The sequence below is a fragment of the Bombus vancouverensis genome, chromosome 6, assembly GCF_051014615.1.
Source record: "Bombus vancouverensis nearcticus chromosome 6, iyBomVanc1_principal, whole genome shotgun sequence".
NCBI lineage: Eukaryota > Metazoa > Arthropoda > Insecta > Hymenoptera > Apidae > Bombus > Bombus vancouverensis.
Genome location: NC_134916.1, coordinates 13,246,843 through 13,267,138, shown reverse-complemented (window position 1 = coordinate 13,267,138; position 20,296 = coordinate 13,246,843). Strand labels below are relative to the sequence as shown.

Here is a 20,296-nt window from a genome sequence, read left to right as displayed (position 1 = left end):
ACACTAGGCACTCAGCAAAGGAACCAACGAGAGATCCAGCCTCTACTCGTTCGAGACGGTCCCTCGAATCGGTGTTATACCGGTGGCTGTTTTATTGCGAGATTTGCGGCGTGGCCTCTCCGTGTAACAAGACTTACTGAGATCTTAATAGAATCTGAGACCACCCACTCTCAGCGAGTCCTGTAGCACCAAGTAACGCCGTCTTCGGCTACACAGTGCCGTAGCCTTTCCTCTCTCTTTCTATCCACAGAGTTTCCTTTTTCCGCCAGAAAGAGTCGTCGCTTCTATCTCTCTTTGGTTGCTCGGCCTTTCTTTGGCTGGAAGAGGATGGACGGAGAAGGGAGTTGACCCCGGCGCTGCATCCCTCTATCAGGAAAAGGGGTGCTTATTCTAAGCGTATATAAGAGGGGTAGGAGAATGCCCGGGGTGGGCTGTAGAGTGATTTATGAATATTGCCTACCGAGAAAAGTGTATCGCGTTCGCCGCGTCGATTTTACCTCGACTCCGGAGCACTTCGAAACGCGTACGCGAACTTTCCTCCGTAACATTCTCGTCGTTCCGATTAGCGGGGGCCGACGAAATAGAAAAGGGACGGATTTCGAGTGGTAGCTGTTTCGATCGGCACCGACCCATCGGATTCTCTTGTCGTCCCGGTGATTTCGATCGTTCGCTCGCTATCCCGGAATCTTTTCGGCGATCGTCTAATCCGATCGCAACGGTTTCATCCTCCCGTCGTTTGTACCGGATCGAAATTCGAGAGAAATTTCACGTTTCGAATAAATCACTGGTAATTGTTTAACGAAAAGATAAACATCGTGGCTGTCAACGGGAGGAATTTGAACGGTGATATTGGCTCGACGATCGCAGAGATTACGCAGACGCGATCGCTGTAAACCTTGGCGGGTGGCGCTGCGCTATTCTTCACCGTACGACGTAATTAATTTTGCGTTTTATCGCGGCATCGACTATTAATTACTGGCGGGAACGTGAGTGCGCGCGCGACCGTGCCCCATCGCGCTAAATGAATGTTCCTTCGGTCGACAATAGAGAAACCTTATTAATAAATATGTGCGGGTATCTTGGCCGCGTGGCGCGATAATGGCGATCGCGAAATTCGAAACACGCGTCTCTGTATCGTCTGGTCGGCTATTCCACCCACGCGAACGGAATATTTGGAACGGTTATTTTGTAGCGCAAATATAAACGTAGCAAAAATAAACATTGTACTGGTATGTAATCCACCCGGAGGGTTATCGAGCTCACATCTAATAATAATAATAATAACAATAATAACAGTACACACCTGTTCGAAAACGATCATTGTAATTGTTCGAGAGTATGAGGAGCGGTATTTCGGCATTTTTATTCTTTTCGTGGCAATGAGAATTTTTCGTACAAGATTCTCTCGAGCTTAAAAAGATCGTTCCGGGCTGCGGGGTAAATATCTACGTAGAATAAAGAATGGTTAGCGCCCAGGGCCATCGATGATCGGTTGGCAGAAGCAATTTTATATTTTATTCCTCGATTTAAATTTATCATTTCGGATCTGGCAGGGACAAAAATAAGTTTAAATTGAATTCCATTTTCCCCCCCTATCCACGACGACAACCGCGTGCATACGCCTACCATCTCTATCCCTATATTCTTCGTATACCGTCGAACAATTCTGTTTCGCTTTTCCAGCCAACCTCAAGCCTGTCGTTTCTTCGACACGTCGTCGCGAGGGCTAGCGGTGGTATTGCGCGAACCTTGTTTCTTCGAGGACGGTTTAATGGGAGCCGCGTCAGACGGGAAACGTTTCGTATTGATGCGCGTTGTACATTTTCAGCGAGCAAACGGGAAACGTGGGAAATAAACTCGGTGGGAGAAGTAACGTTCGAGGAATTCAAAGTCGACGCACGGATTATGCTATTATCCCGGTCTCGTCTCGTCCTTTTACACGACTCTTTCCCTTCTCTTTCGTCTGATTCCAGTTTTATCGTCGTTTGGGATTTTCGTTTAATACAATAGAGACTGATCGAATAGCGAAACGTTGAGGATGAAACAGGAGACGAAATTCCGTGGTTAAGACCGCGGCAATAATCGTTAGCGTAGTTACCAGCTAATTAGCGCGAAGCTTCGAAAATATCTGGACGCGGTGATACGACATAAAGCGAGGAAAAACGGAGCGAGTAGGAATCTCGTGGCGGAGTGTAAACGAGAGAAAGACAGAGAACAGCTAGAAGAATATTTTATAACGAGCTCTCGCTACGAAGACAGCACCAGCGGTACGGTTGCCAGCGCGTATAACGGTAAGATCGGGAGTAGATCTGTCTCCCCAGGAAGCTTGTTAGGCGTCGGCGAGCTCCGCTATCTTCTAATTGGCGATATAATGATTCTGAAGGATGGAATAGCATGGTCCTGAAGGGGCCGAGGAGCACCCTATTCCGTACCATCCCTTGTTAGGGGTGAAATTAAAATTTGGCTCTACCTACCTTCCTGCCTCTCCTCCCTTGCATCGTCAAACCTCCATCTTCCTCAGCCACTGTTCCATCAGGCACGTTCTCTCTCTTCCACTCGATTCACCTCTCGCAGCTTCGTCCTCTACTTCCTCCCTCTGTCTCCTTCTTAACTTCATCCTTTGGCTACCTGCTCTCTTCTCCCTGGTGGATTCGTTATGCGACCGCTGTGAAATGTATATGTCTTCTGATATAGCTGGAGGATTCGACCGCGAGGACGAGGCGGGGTCGTCGTTATCGTGTCGTTCGAATTTCGAGGGCCTTTCTTAGAAAGCTCGGCTGGTCGAGCACCGAACGCGATTGCGTTTGTTATCCTACTTCTCTCCTCGTTCCCTTTTCGTTCGCCACGTCCGCGTTATTTCCGCCGCACTCTCTCTCTCTCTTTTCCTCCTAGCCCTCGGGGAAACGTCGTTAAAAGATCAAGGACCGATTCGTGGCGGTCGGATCACGCGGCAAACGATCTTGTCTTCGCGCGAATTTCCCGGAAAAACGGAGCCGAGTGGGATTTCGAGATGGTGCGTCCATAATTGCGATGATTAAACGCGTCATCCCGACACGCTGGTTAATTGGACGAGTCAGTTGGAAAGTGGCGTATCAACCGGCGATTTCGTTTTATATCACCGGAAACTATGACTCGTGAAATCAACGCCGGGCCCTGTAGTTAAGCGCCAATGCTTAATTAAACGTTAATCTCGCGCACGATGGCAAACGAAAGTAGCGGTGTGTCGGGGCGGTGGTACTGGTTGGGACTAGTAAAGGGGAACGTAAGGGGAAGAGGGTGGTGTAGCCGGGGCGAAATTAAGGCTCGCCGGTTGATTCGAATTCTCCTTGAGAAATTTCCTTTCCCTGAGAACGCCCTTCGTGCGCTCTCTAGTAGTTACTAAACTGGTCGTCTCAATTAGCGAAACTTGCAGCTACGTTACCGACTTCCAATTAGTCATAGGTTGCAAACTGTATCGCGCTTACTGGAGCGAGACTAATAACTCCTAGACCATGAAATATATGCATAGATACACGATGCAAATTAGTGGTACACGGCCGGGCGGACGTTTATGAAATACTTATCTTAAGAAAAATTTCGGCTCCCTCTGTGTAATCCCATCTACCTGCCAGTCAAATATGTACGTTAGGTTTCTCAATTAAATATCTTTTCTCACCTCGTCCTCCTTATCTCGCTTCTTCGCCGTCTTTCCTCCTTTTCACAGATTCAAGAAATGCGCGATACAGATTTTTTCCCGCGTGAAAGTTCAACGTTCCAAGACCAGACGAAACAACAAACGCGTGCGTCTCGGGATCTGGCACGTTTGCGTGTTGGAACGAATAGGTATAAGTATATGCGCGCTTCTGTGTGTGTGCGCGCGTGTGTGCGTGTGTGTATGCTCGACACACAGACACACGTATTCACCGTCGATCCTCGGCGAATTTACGAAGGCCCTTGTCGCGCGGCTGATAGTTACAGGCCTGGTCTCAATTAGTAGAACTTACGTCGCTAGGGTCCAATTAGACGTAGGCTAGAAGCTACACCCTGTTTGCTCAAGTTTGCCGTACCTATGCACCACCGTCCGTCGGATGGGGTTGCTGCCCGTCCTGTACCTACCAAGCCTGTTGAAGGTGTCTTTTTCCTACGCTAATGACTAATTAGCAGCCTCTCCACTTCACAGTATAATGACACGGGATACAGCCTTGAGCCGTCGGCTGGGATCATTATTAAACCCCGAAATTGCAGTCGTGCCTGCCGCCTCGTGTTATGCACCGCCTCGTGCCCTGTACTTTGCCCTATCCTGCGTTCTACTCCCAACCCTGTTCAACGTGGTTTCGTATACCCTCGCCACGACGTCGCGACGCACCGTACTCGCTCGTTTCACTACCCACGGCTCGATCCACGGCTCGAAGGACACGCGGCAAGATGCGGAACGTGACTCGACGAGGATGAGGGTGCGTTCTGATTTCGCCTACCTCTTATACGCACAACCTTTACTTCCTATCTTTTTTCACATTGGTCTGCTTCTATATCTTTTCTTTTCCATTCCTTTTATTATATCATATTCTCTTATACGTCCTCCTGATTATATTTTGCAATCTCTTTCGAAAGATTCGATAGAACGTACAAGTTGTATATTTACATTTGATCGACTGGTTTCGCGGAACCGGATAAGAGATACGCGTGAAATTACTCGTTTAATTAATTCAATGTTAAACGCAATTAAACAGGTTTCCTCGGCGCGCGCGCGCTATTCTCAATTACGCATCAGTATTTCAGGACACATAATACGAAACGAGAGAGAGAGAGAGAGAGAGAGAGAGATACCGTCAGATGATCCTGTGATCCTGCAACAAAATCACTGGATTTTACTTCGGTTTTTAAATTAATTTCATAGATGAAACGTACATTTCAAGCCACGCTATAGTCCATTTCCAACCCTTGGCATATTATACGACGCCCATTCTCTCGCTTATTATACAACGGACAAATTCGTTTCGTTCTATGGAATAATACTTTCCCACCCTACCCGCGCGGCCCCGTGCTACAAAACCGTTCCTTCCTTCTTCCTTCAACCGTTTCTTTTACATTTATTTATTTCCTAAACGTCCGTCCCCGCTGGCTACTTTATATTTGACATTTTTATTAAACCAGACGGTAGCCCCGTGTGTCCGTAGCGACAGCGCGTATCTCAGGGATGGCAATGGCAGTGGGGACGCACGAGGCACAGCCCCGCCGTGTTATCCCATATTGCTGTTAGGGCAGTTTCGTAATCTCGCGAGGGTGCCTCCTTATATATCGAGCGAATAAAAAGTTGTATCCGCCGCGCCGATTCGTCGATCGTCGCGTCCGGTTTTCCACCCCTTGTCGCGCGGCTCGCTCCATTTCTCCGGCCACGAAAGACAGTCAGTGCGGAAACGATGGGATATTGTATCGCATCCAGAATCACCGGTACCTCCATACACGTCCCCTCCATAAATCAACTTTTCACTTTACGATTCCGTTACGTCCGAAGGCGGCAGTACCCTTTGCGTCGTTTCTTGCGCGAGAACGATTTTACGCGGTCGATCAACGGCGGTACGCATCCCACAGAGAGAATTTTCTCACTTTCTGCCGGACTGTGAGATCTCGTATATATCAGAATCGTCGAGTATCGTCCGGACGGCACGGTCAGTCGGCTGCCGATACACTCATTGTGCATTGTCGCGAAATAATGGGACGGTAAATTGACAGAACTAGTTTCATTTTATCTAGCGTATCATCGAACCCGGGGTTTCGATAACGGATACTGCGTGTCGGTATTAAATACTGCGCATGCCTGACAAATAACTGTACATCCGTGAGAAGTTCGATCGGCACGCGCAACTTAGGGAGATTTCCATATCGATACACCGACAGTGTTATACTATGTACCACGCGCACATATGTAAACGCAACATACTATGTTGCGTTTTACTCCGGTTACGATTCTTCCGGGTGATCGCGGGCTGTCGCGAAATTTTCTTTCCTCTTTGCCGCTGGAATTTCGTTCATATCTCTTTCCCTTCTATTCCGTGTTCGCGACACGGATTTCCACGTCCGCGCGTTCGATATCGTCGAGAGACGATACCGTGTCCGATAGGGAGAAAAAAAAGAAGCGTAAGGAGTCGTTGGAAGGGGTCAGAGAGAGAGAGAGAGAGAGAGAGAGAGAGAGAGAGAGAAATCCGTAGAAAAAATGGAGCGCACAGATCGTTTGACGAATCACGAGGTGCCTCTTGGATACCAACGTAGTCGGGGCACGCTAAGAGGGGGCCAAGGGGATACGCGGTAGAGGGATGATGTTTTTTTCCTCCGCGGCGCCTCTTTAATTTGCCCTCCAATTAACGGACGGGGTCCTATTTGAAAAATACCTGCCACGAGGGCTGGCAATTATACTCCTTCCTTTTTTTTTTTTTTGCGCCACGAGCGCGTTATTAGCGCTATCCGTCGTTCCTCTTGCTCCTCCTTCTCCCTCATCTCCCATACTCCTTTCTTCCACCATCCTCCCACTTTGTCGTCATCCCTCCAACTTCATTCCTCCTCTTCCTCGTATCGTCGAGTCGAGCTGTTCCTCTTCGTTCCCACCATCCGCTCGTCCCTATCCCACCCGCACTCTCTGTCACCCTCGCTTTTTACATGCGTGTGGCCGCGTTCGCGTATCCGCATCTGCGTCTGCTTGTATGGGTGGTTATATATGGGTGTATTGCAAAATGTGCGAGTGCTGGTGGTCCAAAGGGGGAGGACACGCGGGCGCTCGTATGCGGGAGAGAGGAGTGGCGACGCGGTGAAGAGAAAGGGAGAGGAACAGGGACAAACTGTTGGAAGAGGGAAACGAGAGACAGAGAGGTACAGGGAAGAGGGTATAGAGAAGGTAGGAGAAGGAGAAAGATAGGGAGGGTGGGGAGGGATGGGGCCGGGGTGCTGGCGAGTTAGAGGAGTGGCGTTTATAACTCGTGCCCGGGTCTCCAAGCTTTGAGAAGGCCAATTAGCAGCATAAAGCTACAGCTCGGCCCCGGGGCCGAGGATGTTTGTATGTAATAATGGATTGTTACTCAAAGTATCCGGCTAATTAATTAAGCCCCCGCGCCTCGCCGTGCAGCCACTCACCATTTTAGCCGGCCGCCCTCCTTCCCTCGGATCGCCTTTAGAACGCGTTCGTTCCTGCGAATGTGGTTGTCCGTGTTTCTCTCTCGTAGCCGCGCTTTTCACCCTCGTCGGGCCACGTCAGTTCGAACTACGAACGATTCCTCGCGATCGATGCTCCCGCCAGTGGATCTGCGAAACGCGGCCAACGGATTTCAATCTCGATCCTTCGGTTCGACGTCGATTTCTTATCGATCGAAATTTAGATCCTTGGCAAATCTTCTGACGTAATGTTTGATATTATTCTATGCAATTATTTTCGATTGAAGCAAGACATTTACGAGGTTCGTGGGAATAGCGGAATCGATCTATCGAAAAACGCAAGTACGGGAGATTTAGCGCGCGTCGTCGGACGACCGGTCCAATTAGCGTGGATCGTTATTGCATGTCGTCGGCCACTTAGCAGACGCTTATTATCGCGACGTACGTGTACATTACGCGGTGGCTGTCTGCGGGCTCATTGTTAGGAACGCACAATGGCAGAGAGACACGATTTACGATGTCGCGGATTTAACGAGTCGACGTTCTTGTTCCGTGTTGCAGACGGCGTTCTAGCCGAAATCACGATGACGATGGACGTGAGCAAGTCGGAGCCGAGTAAAAATGGCGCGACGCAGCACGAGTGCGCTGGATGTGGGAAAGCGATCACGGAAAGGTAAGACGATCTCGGTCTTCAATTACTACTTTTATTTCTTTCATGAAACGAAACGGAATGAGGTAGAAACAAAGAACAAATTGAACGTAAAATAGAGAAGGACGCGATTGACGAACCGTGACGAATTACTTATAAATATAAGACGGACGATTTAGAGAAACTTTCTAATCGGTCAAAGGATAAGCTTCTTCCGAGAACCGCGGTCAAAGATCAGTTTCGAGCACGACGAGTTACTGGTCGGTAAGAAGGAAAACTATGGTCGGTTCTTCAGGTATCTCCTCAAGGCCATGGACCTGTTCTGGCACGAGGACTGTCTGAAGTGCGGGTGCTGCGACTGTAGGTTAGGAGAGGTCGGTTCTAGTCTGTTCACCAGGGCCAACCTTATCCTCTGTAAGAGGGACTACCTCAGGCTGTTCGGGAATCCGGGACACTGCGCGGCCTGCAACAAACAGATACCGCCGTTCGAGATGGTTATGAAGGCCAGGTCGAACGTCTATCACTTGGACTGTTTCGCTTGTCAACAGTGTACTCATCGGTAAGTTATTCGACGCAAGAAAATCCTTCGATCGATTCGATTTACACATCGTTTCGCTGTAAACGTCAATTTTTCCGTCGTTTTTTTTTTTTCTGTCTTCTCATCCTACGATCTCCGTTTACGTTTCTCTGCATCGAGCCGTACGACGATGCAAACGACGAGGGAGAGGGAACTGTACGCATGCAAAAGTAACAAAGACGAACAGAGTTGGGGATGAAGAAAAATAGTACGACGGTGAAGGGGTATAGAGAAATACAGGGGACGAAAAGAAAGAAGCGAGAGTACGGTTTGCGAGAGACACAGTCCGCTCGGGAGTTGCTTTACAGGTCAGCTGGGAAATCACCCTGTGCTCTATCCGTCGCGACCTCTTCCTCCGCTCGCGCTAGCATTCCACGCAGCAGGAGGCTAACTTCTCGTCGCATTATTCCCTGCGACGCTTTCCACCCCCGCCAGGACCCTACCCCTGAGACCAGTTATGTAATTATCCAGATACTGCTGACATTTTTGTATCATATCGCACCGTGTAGCGTAGACAGACAGAAACAATGGCTAAATGCCGAACGAGAGCTCGCCACGTTTCCGGTTCAGCGTCTCGCGATGGACGACGAGAGGAAGGATGCGGTGGCGCGTGCCGAACAACGAAGTGGAAATTCACAGCACGAGTCTTCCTTTCCGAGTTCGATCCCTGAACCACTCGGGAGATTTTATTTCAAACGTAGGTCGAATCGCTTCGTTTATTGTTCGCCTCTCGTCTTTCGCGATTACCCTTCGCTTCGTCCTCTCGATGATCATGTTTTATTAAAGTTCCGCAATTTGGCTCAAAGCGATCTTTCTCTTCCTCTATCCTCCATCCCTTCCCCTCTTCTTTTCCTGTTGATCATCCGGTCTCTGCCATCTGACGCGTAAATTACAACGGACCGTGCGGCGAGTAATTTGCCCGGATGCGAAATTTTATTGCCGTTGGTAACCAGGCTCGAGTAATTTCGCGACGTTACCCCTATCGTTTCTGCCGGTGCTTCGCGATTCCGTATCTTCCACGTTGCTTGCTACTTTGGCGAATACCCGGAACAAAGAGGTAGAACGAAGTAGACGCAGGGAGACAAGAGAGGGGACATGTAACTCCGTGTACCGCGATATACAACGGCGACAAGAAATCGCGAGAGATATAGACGAAAGGGGACGGGGCTAGAAAAGAATAAGCTTCCGATAGAAATGGCGGTCAATGTAAAACGGCGAAACTATGGAACCGTGGTGAGACACAATACCGACTTATTGACGAGATGAAAGGTTTCGAGGGTGGCAAAAGCGGGTGGTTGGCAGCGGTCTCTGGTTGTACGTAAGAGAGCGCGAAAGAGAAAAAGCGACGAGCGAGGTGGACGAGACGACGAGAGGTCGAGAGGAACCTCGTGCACGAGTAGGAGAGGGAGAAGGCGAAACGGAACAGGAGAATGTAGTTTGGAGCCAATAACAGTGGCTCGTCCAGGCGTGCGACAAACGTTGTACAGCTTCTCAAACAATGCGAACAAAAGGGCATCAATTTTACGTTTTTATCGCGTGGCATTGTCTGTCTTCGACAATGGGCCGAGCGGGCAGCGACGGAGCTGCGCGCCGCCATGCCCAAAGCAGTGTCGCGTTCATCGCGGTACAACCGACTTCAACGGAATCGACGAAAACCTGCTTTTGTCTCCGTGATTCACCCCGTGCCGGAGAGTGTTGCACACACGCGACATTCTTGCGGTTCGTTGCAAGTCTTTTCGCTGGATCCCCGGGACCAATAGCCTCCGCGATTGCCCGTTTCGCGGAACCATTCGTTTTGAAACATTGGGCGAACGCGTTTTCACGCTGGATAACCGGCAACCTAATTTCCATTACAGTTTACCATCGTAGCTTCGTTCGGTTCGCATCGGAACGATGGTTATCTATGAGAAATCCGAAACGTTCTTGATACATTGGCAATCTTTTTCTCGGTTTAAAAGCTAAGTTTTATATATAAAAAATCTTGCCGTTGTCCGGTACTTTTTACGTACGATACGATACTTTGAAAAATAGAACCGTATATATTCAAGAATACGAGACCTACAAACCGTCTTTCGCTTTAACCGAACGAAATTGCCGACGATTAGATTTCATTGGTAATTTAGCGTACCGCCAATCCCGCCAATTATTCCCGTTTGATCGAAGCCCCAAACGTTCCGTGGCCCGGATCGAAACGATTCCGAGCGTTCTCGGTCGGATTTAGATATTTCCCGTGGTGGGGAAGAGAAAGAGAGAGAAAGAGAGAGAGAGAGAGAGGGAGAGGGTGGATCGTTTCCAATTATTTCGTCGGTAAAAAACGGACGGGTGAACTCGAGGAGGGCAATTATACGCGGGGCGCCGCGACGTGTAACGCGACGACTTAGAGTTTGCAATTAAACAGCAACAATTACACGGGGTAACTTTAGACTGTAATAACACAGAATAAAGGGTTGCCGGTGGCGGTGCCTAGCCTACCACCCTCCTGGTTAGAGGATGATTTACCGATCCAATTAGATATCTCTCTCTCTTGCTCTCACTCTCTCCCTCTCTCTGCTCCACCAATACGCAGAAAATCGCGTCGTGTGTGTGCAGGCAACTTTCTACTTACACACGTTTATTCGTGCGCGCGTGAACGACAGAGAATACGCGTCCCCTCGACGTTTCTTCGATCCTCTTGAGGAGACGTCCGGTCAAATTTAACGATCGCCCAGTTAATGCCCTCGCCGACTACAAATTGCAGTTTGCCGTCGTGGCGTCGCTAATTCGACGTCGGCCGATTCTTCGTGCTCGAGCATCGCGTATCGAACAAGCCGCGTCCGGTTAATCTAGAAAAATTGGAAGTAGGTGTTGCAAAAATGATCTACGTGTTTCGTAACTTTGCTTGTTTGTCCTCGGACGAGAACGACGATCGTTCCTATAGAAGTACGTATTAAGTAAATACGGGATTGAAAGTTATAAGGGACAGTCGATTATGACGTGCCATTGACAGTTCTTACGTTGAATCGCAATTAGAAGAGATACGATAAAAGTCGACTTAACGGGTCTCGCACGTTTATAATGCACGGCAACGGATGCGGGAACCTGTTTTAAAGCATATTAGCTATAACCGCTTTGAATACGATTATTACTTAAAATCATCGTCGTATTACGATCGTCATCCTGTGATACGTACTTGCAACCAGTTAGCTTCGCATCGGTGAAAGCTTGATACTTAGTCTTTGGATACTACGTTTGTACCCAGGATCTGTTTAACGTTGAGCCATTCCTCCTTAATGAAAAAAGAAAAGGAGCAAAACATTCGAAAACCTGCACTTACACCATGAGCACGTCATTAATCGTGCACGGCTCGGTTGTTCGAGCTGATACGCTTAATTTGCCTGGCAACGCCTTGCAGCTGGACGAGAGAAAGAGAGGGAGACGGAATCGGGGAGAAAAAGAGCGAGAGAGCTGTTTAATCCTCTTTTCTGCGTCGAGGAAACTCGTCCCGTCGCGGCAAAGGCGCAAATTAAACCGGTAACGTTGCCACCGAGTCCCCGGACGCGATCGCGACGTTGAGACGAGGCGCATATGCAAATTTTATTCAAGAAACCTGTGTCCCTTCAAAGAAAAAGATTCACAGAGACGGGCAACGGTGAATGTTTTATTTCGTTGGCGTTGGTCTGGAGCAGAGACGCTCCGGGAATGTTACAACTGCATCGAACACGTCCCGTAAAGCGGAATCTAATGGGGTCACGCATTGGCACCGGTTACTTTATTTATTTACGCGATACCCGGCTTTCGAGGTTCTGGTCGTCCGTTTTCCGCAGTGGTTGGACGTGTCCGATTCTTCTGCAATTCTCGTGCGTCCAGAGCCTTCTGGCTTCAGCGAGCTCCGGTGACCCTCGTTAAACATTCGCCCGTAGCGATCTCCGAGACCAGCTTCCTCTATGGATTGAAATTTTCTATGTGAATCAGACTACGAACCTGGTCTTTCGATACCAACCACTGTACCGATCCTCTCTGCTTCAACTTCGTGGGTGGATTAATATTTCAAGCGCGCTGTTGTTGCGGTACGCCATTGGTGACTCGCAGATACGTGACGGTTCTCTACCAGACTTCGACTAGTCTTTGCCTCGAAAACTATTGGCAATGTAACGCTGAAAATTTTAAATGCTAAATAAAATTGTAAAGTCTTAGGCTATGGTTAAAATATATGCGTGTTCTGACGAGCTGTCGCTCGACAAGACAAACTCGTAGGAGTCTACATAATAGTTACTATATATTTGATTGCTCCGAGCAATGGAACATTTAGAGGATGAAACCCATACGCTCATAAGACTGTACAGTCGCTGACGAAAGAATTCAGACGCTTGTAGGAACATTTTACAAATATATCAGGTACGTGTGCTACACGAAACATTTCTAAATCTCCTTAGCGCTGTAATCAGACTCGACGTTACATTGGTAAAGCTTGAAACAATTCTGAAGATGTACGTGCAATCTACGAGATATTTCGTACGAATATATATTTCACTAAGATCATAAAAATATTTAAACAGTTAGTATTCGCTATATTAATAAGCCTCGTTCAATGGGACCATCTTAGATATTTATTACCATATTTAAAATGGCTAGTTCTTCGTATGGTATATATATGTGTCTATCAATTACTTTTAATAAATATATGTTTCCAGTAAATATTTCGGAAATTTTATGCTCATTTGAAATTTTTTTCCACTATAATCATGATACTCGTGTTTCACTGTAGCAATAATAAAATTTCAATATCTTTTCTACGACACACACGATGTACATATTGCACATTACATACGATAAGTTCAAAGACTTTTGCGAGTCACTGTATACATATATGTACCTATACCTATTCGTCAGAATTTGCTATTTTGCTATTTTTCCATCCTTTGCTATTTTGTATTTTTGTTCCTGTTTCTCTTCTCTCTTCTCTCTCCTCTTTCTCTTCTCGAGCGTCAAGAGGCGAATAAGATCGGTCGTTTATTCTATCGTTAGAACACACTGCGCGCGTAATACGTAACAACGAGAACAGTTAATTAGGAGGGTTAAATTGTTGATGAAACAATGCGCTCAAAATGCTAGATGGAAAACGTTAAAGTGGAAAATCAGCGGGTATCGCGCGCTGGTATCGTGCCACGACAGACAGCTGCACCGGTTGCTAGAATTAGAGGAATGGGATTCACGCGGCATTATTCGCGCGATTATAATAGAGACTCCTGAACGAATGCACTCATGCAACAATATAATTCTGGCGGATCATAGTTATGTGAATATCTAGTTCGATCCAGACTTCACGGAGGAATGACTGAAAGAATGTGACGCGAATCGTTGGTACTTGCATTCCACATTCACGGCATATTATTATAGAAAAAGTACCTACAGGAGAATTTTAATATCGTCAAATAGTATTCAAAAGCTCAGCACTGTGAATAGCACTGTGACCTATAAAAGTAAAATCTCTCGACATTGTGTTCAAGATGGATCGTCTAACGTTTCAGGCCTGTGACAAAATCTTTGATCCTAATGGCACTTCTGGCAACATCTGAACGTAAGGGTACGTTCATCTCGTAATTTCTCTACAAATTCACTTAACCAACTACCAAATTTAACTGGTCATTTGGGGTACCAATCTCTTGCACATAATAATTTCTTTACGTGTGGTTTCATAGCTGTTGAAAATCAGTCAAGGATTAAAATACGTTCAGCTTCTAAACCCACGCTGTAGAAGTTTCTAATTAAAGAACGACCGGTTAATAACTTAACTAACCGGTCCTAGACGCGACAGTGATTCCACGATGGTAACCAAAGGCGTGTTGGGATTAATCGAAGTATTTAAAATGACGATAAATTTCTACCTTAAAAATTACGATCATTAATGTCATCTTTCCTTAACATATTCAATTTCCTTTCTTTAATCTGCTTAAGAAAGTAAATCACTCATTTCCGAAGTAGTTGAATATTAATCATTTACCCAGATAATGAAATCGAAACATTTACAAAACGCCAAGTTGATCGGTTCTATTAATTTTAATGCACAGAATACACAAAATTCGTTTGATAGTCAAGCCTTAAGTATCTTATCAATCAACCCCAAAAAGCAAATAAAAAAAGCAGAAGGGAGAGGAAGGCAGAAGCAGACAAAGAATGAAATTTGAAAGAGAAGAAATCCGCGAGATGAATTCGTTGAGCGAAACAAAGTAAATAACCGAGGATGGTTAGGTGTCAGGCAATTGACAAGGAAAAGAGAGAACACCTTGAAAGCAGAAGGCCGGTTGCGGCGAGAGATGGTCTCGCATGGTGGAGACCAGAAACCAGCAGGTGACGGCCAGCTGAATAGCGAGTAGAGGAACGACAGTGAGAGGTATAGAGGTGACAGAAGGGCGAGTGAAAGAGAGAAAGAGAGGTGGAGGTGGATCAGAGTACAGCGTCATTTAGCAGACGACGCGTATAATGGGGGAAACGAGCGAAACCCGGTATAAGCTGTGCTCGTTGGGAATGGCCGCGCGCAACGCGATAATTCTATTTGCCGTACGATTATGAGAGTATCTACCTCGAACCAGACTCTGCCGCTCTCGTATTTCGCTCTCGTATTTCCTACCGGGATCAAAGCGGATGTGAGACCGCTCGCGGACAGAAGCCCGATAATAATTATTTGTCCGACGCGTTGCGATACGCTCGTTATCCAACGCTCGTCCCCTGCCACCCTTTGTCATTGTTTCTCCTTTTTCCCTCCCCCCGATTTTTTATTTTTTTTTTTTTTTTGAGTCCCACTTTTTCGGATTTTCCTCCCTTTTTGCCTTTTTTCCTCCATTGTGACGATCAACCGTTTATCGACGAGCTAGCAGCGACGCGATACCTATGCGTAGTGGTTCGCGAATGAAAGAATCGTTACACGCGTTCTTTTTGTATCGATGATATTTTTTCCAATTTTTCTCGCCGAATAATCCCTGATTTACCCGTTGTTAATTGGCAAGAAATTAAAAAAAAAAAAAAAAAAAAGAAATAGAAAAGAAGTAAGAAAGAAAACGGTATTAATCATATATTAAATATCTCTTCTCGCATAATGTCGCCAAGTGACAACGATCGAACAAAAGTTCAGGCGTTCTCTTTGAAGCTGGCTCGGGGATCTCGCAACGTAACAGATGACGAGAAACGTATCGCGCGGAGACCTCATCGAATCGCGGTTGGAGACGGTGTACAAGTCGAAGCGGCGCGACACCAGTAGCCTGTGGTTTTGATTGCAGGTTTTGCGTGGGCGATCGATTCTATCTGTGCGAGAACAAAATCCTGTGCGAGTTCGACTATGAGGAGAGGCTCGCGTTCGCCAATATGTCAGTACAAACACCCGCCACGCTGGCGTACATCAAAAGGCAACTGCCTCCAGCGCCGACACCGCCTGGCCAGAACATGCATCCTGGTCACAATCCACTGCAACCTCATCAGGCACTTGGCCAGTCGGTGGGTCAACATAATCACGTGTCGAACGTAAGTTAAGAGAGGACCGTAAACGTTTGAAGCGTTGTGTCACGCACGCATGCTTAAAAGCATCGACGCCTTAGTCGCTGTGTTACCACGGTCGTCGATGACAGGCGGAGCCGGTGGTATTTTAATTGGAAGCGTTACACGCCACGCCGGAAGTTTTCGTCGCGTGATCGGTCTCGTTCGCTGGCCCGAGGGACCAGCGACGTACGACGTATTTCAACTTTGCTTTTCAGTCGGAAAATGAAACGCGAAATTCGAATGCTTTTCATCGCTTTAACGTTCAGGGGTTGCTTCTTCTTGTAAATTATTTTCTAAATTATTTTATAAATTATCTCGTTTAAATTGCGCTCATTTCGTATATAAATATAACACAATATTAAAAAGAAAGTATAGAGAGAAAAATATAAATCCGTTTCTTGCAGTCTGGAAAGTTGACTAGCGAGACATCGCAGAGGCGATGGACGTCTACTTTGTTCACTGCTTCTCCGATCTGTAATTATTTTGATCAGTAACGAAAGATTTTTAATATTCCTTTCTACAAATCCATCAAGCCTTTCTTTCCGCTAGCCAATTTACCAGCCGCGAACAGTAAATCTGCATGGGTGATCTCTCAAATATTAATGCAAATTCACCAAATATCAATAATCCGATTGGCAAAATAAAAAGAAACGATCGAAAGAATATAAGAGAATAGGATTAATGCGATTCATTCTCACTGAGAATAACAATTTTATGGTGCAGGGACAGATGTCAGGGAGCACGCCGATGGTGAACGGAACGGCCATTGGCGTTGGTGGACCCAGAGCTCCGGGAGACATGAACAACAACGGGCTATCGGGTCCAGCCCTCGGACCGGTGAAGCCACCGCCGATGTCTATGCAGGCTCCGACCAGCTGAAACGAGGTGTCACCCCCCCTGAAGAAGCTCAGATGTCTCAGCGGTTATTGAGGCTATTGACGCTGACCGACGAGATGAACGGGAGGTACGGAGAGGGAGTACGGGCGAGGATTAAAACGTCGTGACGAAAGTGAACGCGAGGAACCAGAGTGATAGACAGACAGGACGCATAACATGTGGATCGGTGAGAGAAAGAAGGCAGGTTGAAACGGGGGGTGGGAAAAGACGAGTCGTTCGCGACGAGAACGGAACGAAGATGGAAAAGAGAAACGAGATGGTCTCCGCGACGGGTCTCGAGGATACCCGCGGAGGATCGGACGTTTTTGGGGGAAATAGTCGTTTAGAGGTTGGGAATAATCACTGTGATCGCGAATTGTATGAATAAATTTATGGAAAGAGATACGATAGGAGCTGAATAGAACGTGGACATCTCGCGAAAGCGAGGAGATACACGTTTAATACACGTCTTGTAATATACGGTACAACATGTAACATGATAAAAATAGGCGATTTATGTAAGATACGTTTCTAGCGAGGTGAAGAGCGATTAGAAGCGTGCGAGTAAGAGTGGAAGGACGACCGAGTGAGAGGGTGAGCGAATGGGGCAGAGTTACTTGTAAATATCTGTATCTGTCGACTCTGCGACACCGAAAGACTATCAGTATACGCAGACCAATCGAACGAATTTCCATAGTACTCGCGATTCGTCGACATTCGACGTTTGACGGCCGATCGAGAAGACGAGTGTCGGATAGGCGAAGGAAGAGAATCGTCGTAAGTTTGTTCGTAAGTTACTGTTTGCTGTTTTTCAATTTTATCGTCGGCTCGAGACGGAGGTCTGTGATTCGCCTGGACAGAGGCGAACGAACGTTCGATTAAATACCAAAGGTAAAATCGAGAGATGTTGTTCTGTTCGAGGGGAATCTCGGCGGCGCGAATGTGACGAATCTCGAGACGTTCCCAAAATGTCGGTATACGAGGCGCAAGCAAAGGCGTACACGATGGCTAATACCAAAGATTAACGATGTAAGTTTCGATGCCCCTCGGGAGAGCAAGTCGACGTCTCGGATTTCGTATATTCCTTTCTCGGTGATAATGGCGGTGACGGTTTACTCGAGCAGCCCGTGGTTACTTGCCGAGTTTCGCGGAGAATGCATCTTTAACGCGGTCTGCGATCGGAAACTTGCGAAACGAGGGGCTTAGTCGCGGCTTTACGCTTTAACGCCAAAAGACGAGCGAAAACGGTCCAGACGAAAGGGGAAGGAACAACGAGGGAAAGGAAGGAAAAGAACGGGAATAAGATCAAACGGCGGCATCGATACCAAAAGACGATTGAGAAAATCCGATAAACGTTGCGTGCGCTGATAAACGATCCGTTTTGAATCACCGACGAAGCAAACCACATTTAAAGGCGCCAGAATCGCGATCGTGGTACTCGTAGAGAATTTGCCTGACCGTACGCTTATACGACGACAAAATTCATCACCCTCTCCTCCTTAATCTCGACGGAGTTGTTGACGTTGTCGTTCGATCAGACTGTCTTCACGAGCCACGTGGGACGACTCGAATGTCGCGCTGATTCTACAGGATACTGCATTTCCAAACCACCGAATCGATTAAGTACAAAAGATGTTACGCGAAGAGGATGTCCTACGAAGCGGGCGCGAGGTAGCAACCTGTGACGAAGATAAAGAGGGAGAGAAAGAACGAAACCTACACGAGTGATTCGCGCTCCGAGTACGCGCGAAAGAGCCGAACACACTTTCCTCTCGTTTTTTTTTTTTACCCATCTGTATATAAATATCATTTATTAGCGCACTACTAATATATTTACCGCCTCTATAGAGGCTCCTATTACTACCGAGAAAATATAACATTCTTATAAATACAAGCAAATCGTGAGTTTCAAGCGTGTGTTCATTTCGTTTCCAGGATCGGCCGGTACCTACAACGTCGAGTACCATACGCCGTCGTCTTTTTACTCCTCTATTTATGGCTGTTTCCGCGACGTTCGCTCCCCTCCTTCTTTCCTTCTCTCTTGTTCCTCTTCGACGAGAAAGCGAAATCGCGGCACGCCGTAGAAGAGATCCACTGATTTGTGCGGGCCGTATTGCCCGCGTGATACAGGGAAATGGTTAGAAACGGAGACGGGACAGGCAGAGGGTGGGGGGTGGAGCGAGGGAAAGGGGTGAGGGTGAAACAGGCAAGGGGAGGCAACGCGATTTCCCTAATGCCTTCCAGCCCACGGAGTTGAATGTTATTATGCACGGTGAAGACTTTATAATAGGACGTTGAAACTCTTTAAAACTCGCGGAGAGCGGATCCTCTACCTCCCCCTCTCCTTTCGCATCGTTGCGCTACCCCTCGAAAGGGCTCGTCACTTCTCCGACACTCGAACAATTTTCCTCGTTGCACTAAAAAATTGAGAGGTTCGTTCCGAGTATACCCCGTTGTTTGTCGCTTTAAAGTTTATTAAGACATTTTCCCCCTTGAATTTTTTCCTATCGGACGGATATAACGTAGGTTGCTTACGTACAAAATTGCTTCGTCAAAGATTCATTCGACGAATTTAAAGCGAATAGCGATACGCTAAATTCATATATGAGTCAACTTTGTCCTTGTTCACGTGTCCACTGACTCATTCCAAAGTCAGAGATCATATACGGAAAATTTGATACTGAAAACACAAATACTTCTTTTTCACGTATGTGTTATTTTATTATGCATATGTGTAGAAAATATTTTTCTTTGCAAATATTATTTTTAATACGTTTTAGTTAACGAGACGCGTATACCAATCGTCTTCTTAGACGTACAAGGACGAATAACGTTTTCGTTACAGATCGCGTACGCGTTAACGACGAACGAGTATGAAGTTTTTCATAGAATAACAGAACTTTTCATCCTTTAAAATATCGATATGAAAAAATTCATATCGGCAAACTTCGATACGAGCCCAGTGAGACAAATTTCGCCTGGATATCTCGCGTCAAGGTCTCGTAACAACGCGTCAGTGCGCATAAATTAAATCGATCAGCTTATAAGCCAGAAGGTAACACGAGTCTCGATCGCTGACGCTTTTCGACCAGCCTCACCCCCTTTGTCTCTGGTCGCATTAATCACGCCGAAGTCGCGCGGTTATAGGGGATGGTAACCGGTGTGGTAGGAGAAAGAAAAACAGAACCCCTTAAAATAATCTGGCCTGAAATGAAATCAGCCAAGGCAATTTCCAGCCCCTGTAGCCAACGGTGATGTTAACAGCGCCGGCGGTTTTATCCATCCACTCTCTGTGCCATCCCTGATTCGAGCGCGGTGCAACCGACAAATGACGACGCGGCAACCCCCTCGCGGCGGCCCACGGAATTAAAGATCCCGAGATAAGGGTGTCATCCTTCGCTATGCATTATGTGTTCGGCAAAAAGCTCAGGGCCCCCCTCGGGCTATCCTGACGCTCTGCGTCTCGTTCTCGCTCAGCTTCGCGCTTCTTCTCACCCCCACCGCCCCTTTTCTCTACCTCCTCTCAATTTCCTCTCTGTACGTCCTCTTCCTTTCTCTTACCG

The 20,296-nt window shown here is 47.0% G+C and overlaps 1 protein-coding gene and 1 long non-coding RNA gene across 2 annotated transcripts in view; one reads left to right on the top strand and one right to left on the bottom strand.

Annotated features, from left to right (window-relative positions):
* The window catches only part of LOC117155751 (LIM domain only protein 3), a 62,195-nt gene extending 43,550 nt beyond the window's left edge, over positions 1 to 18,645 (top strand). The window contains exons 3-6 of the mRNA XM_033332049.2: positions 7,684 to 7,795; positions 8,067 to 8,330; positions 15,602 to 15,842; positions 16,581 to 18,645. Of these exons, the coding sequence (XP_033187940.1) occupies positions 7,707 to 7,795; positions 8,067 to 8,330; positions 15,602 to 15,842; positions 16,581 to 16,736 (750 nt within the window). The 5' untranslated portion in view covers positions 7,684 to 7,706 and the 3' untranslated portion in view covers positions 16,737 to 18,645. The remainder of the gene's footprint in view (positions 1 to 7,683; positions 7,796 to 8,066; positions 8,331 to 15,601; positions 15,843 to 16,580) is intronic.
* Positions 12,004 to 20,296, bottom strand: part of LOC143302809 (uncharacterized) — a 127,537-nt gene continuing 119,244 nt past the window's right edge. The window contains exons 2-3 of the long non-coding RNA XR_013058616.1: positions 12,328 to 12,481; positions 12,004 to 12,269 (exon numbers count right to left, since the gene is read on the bottom strand). This is a non-coding gene — a long non-coding RNA (uncharacterized LOC143302809). The remainder of the gene's footprint in view (positions 12,270 to 12,327; positions 12,482 to 20,296) is intronic.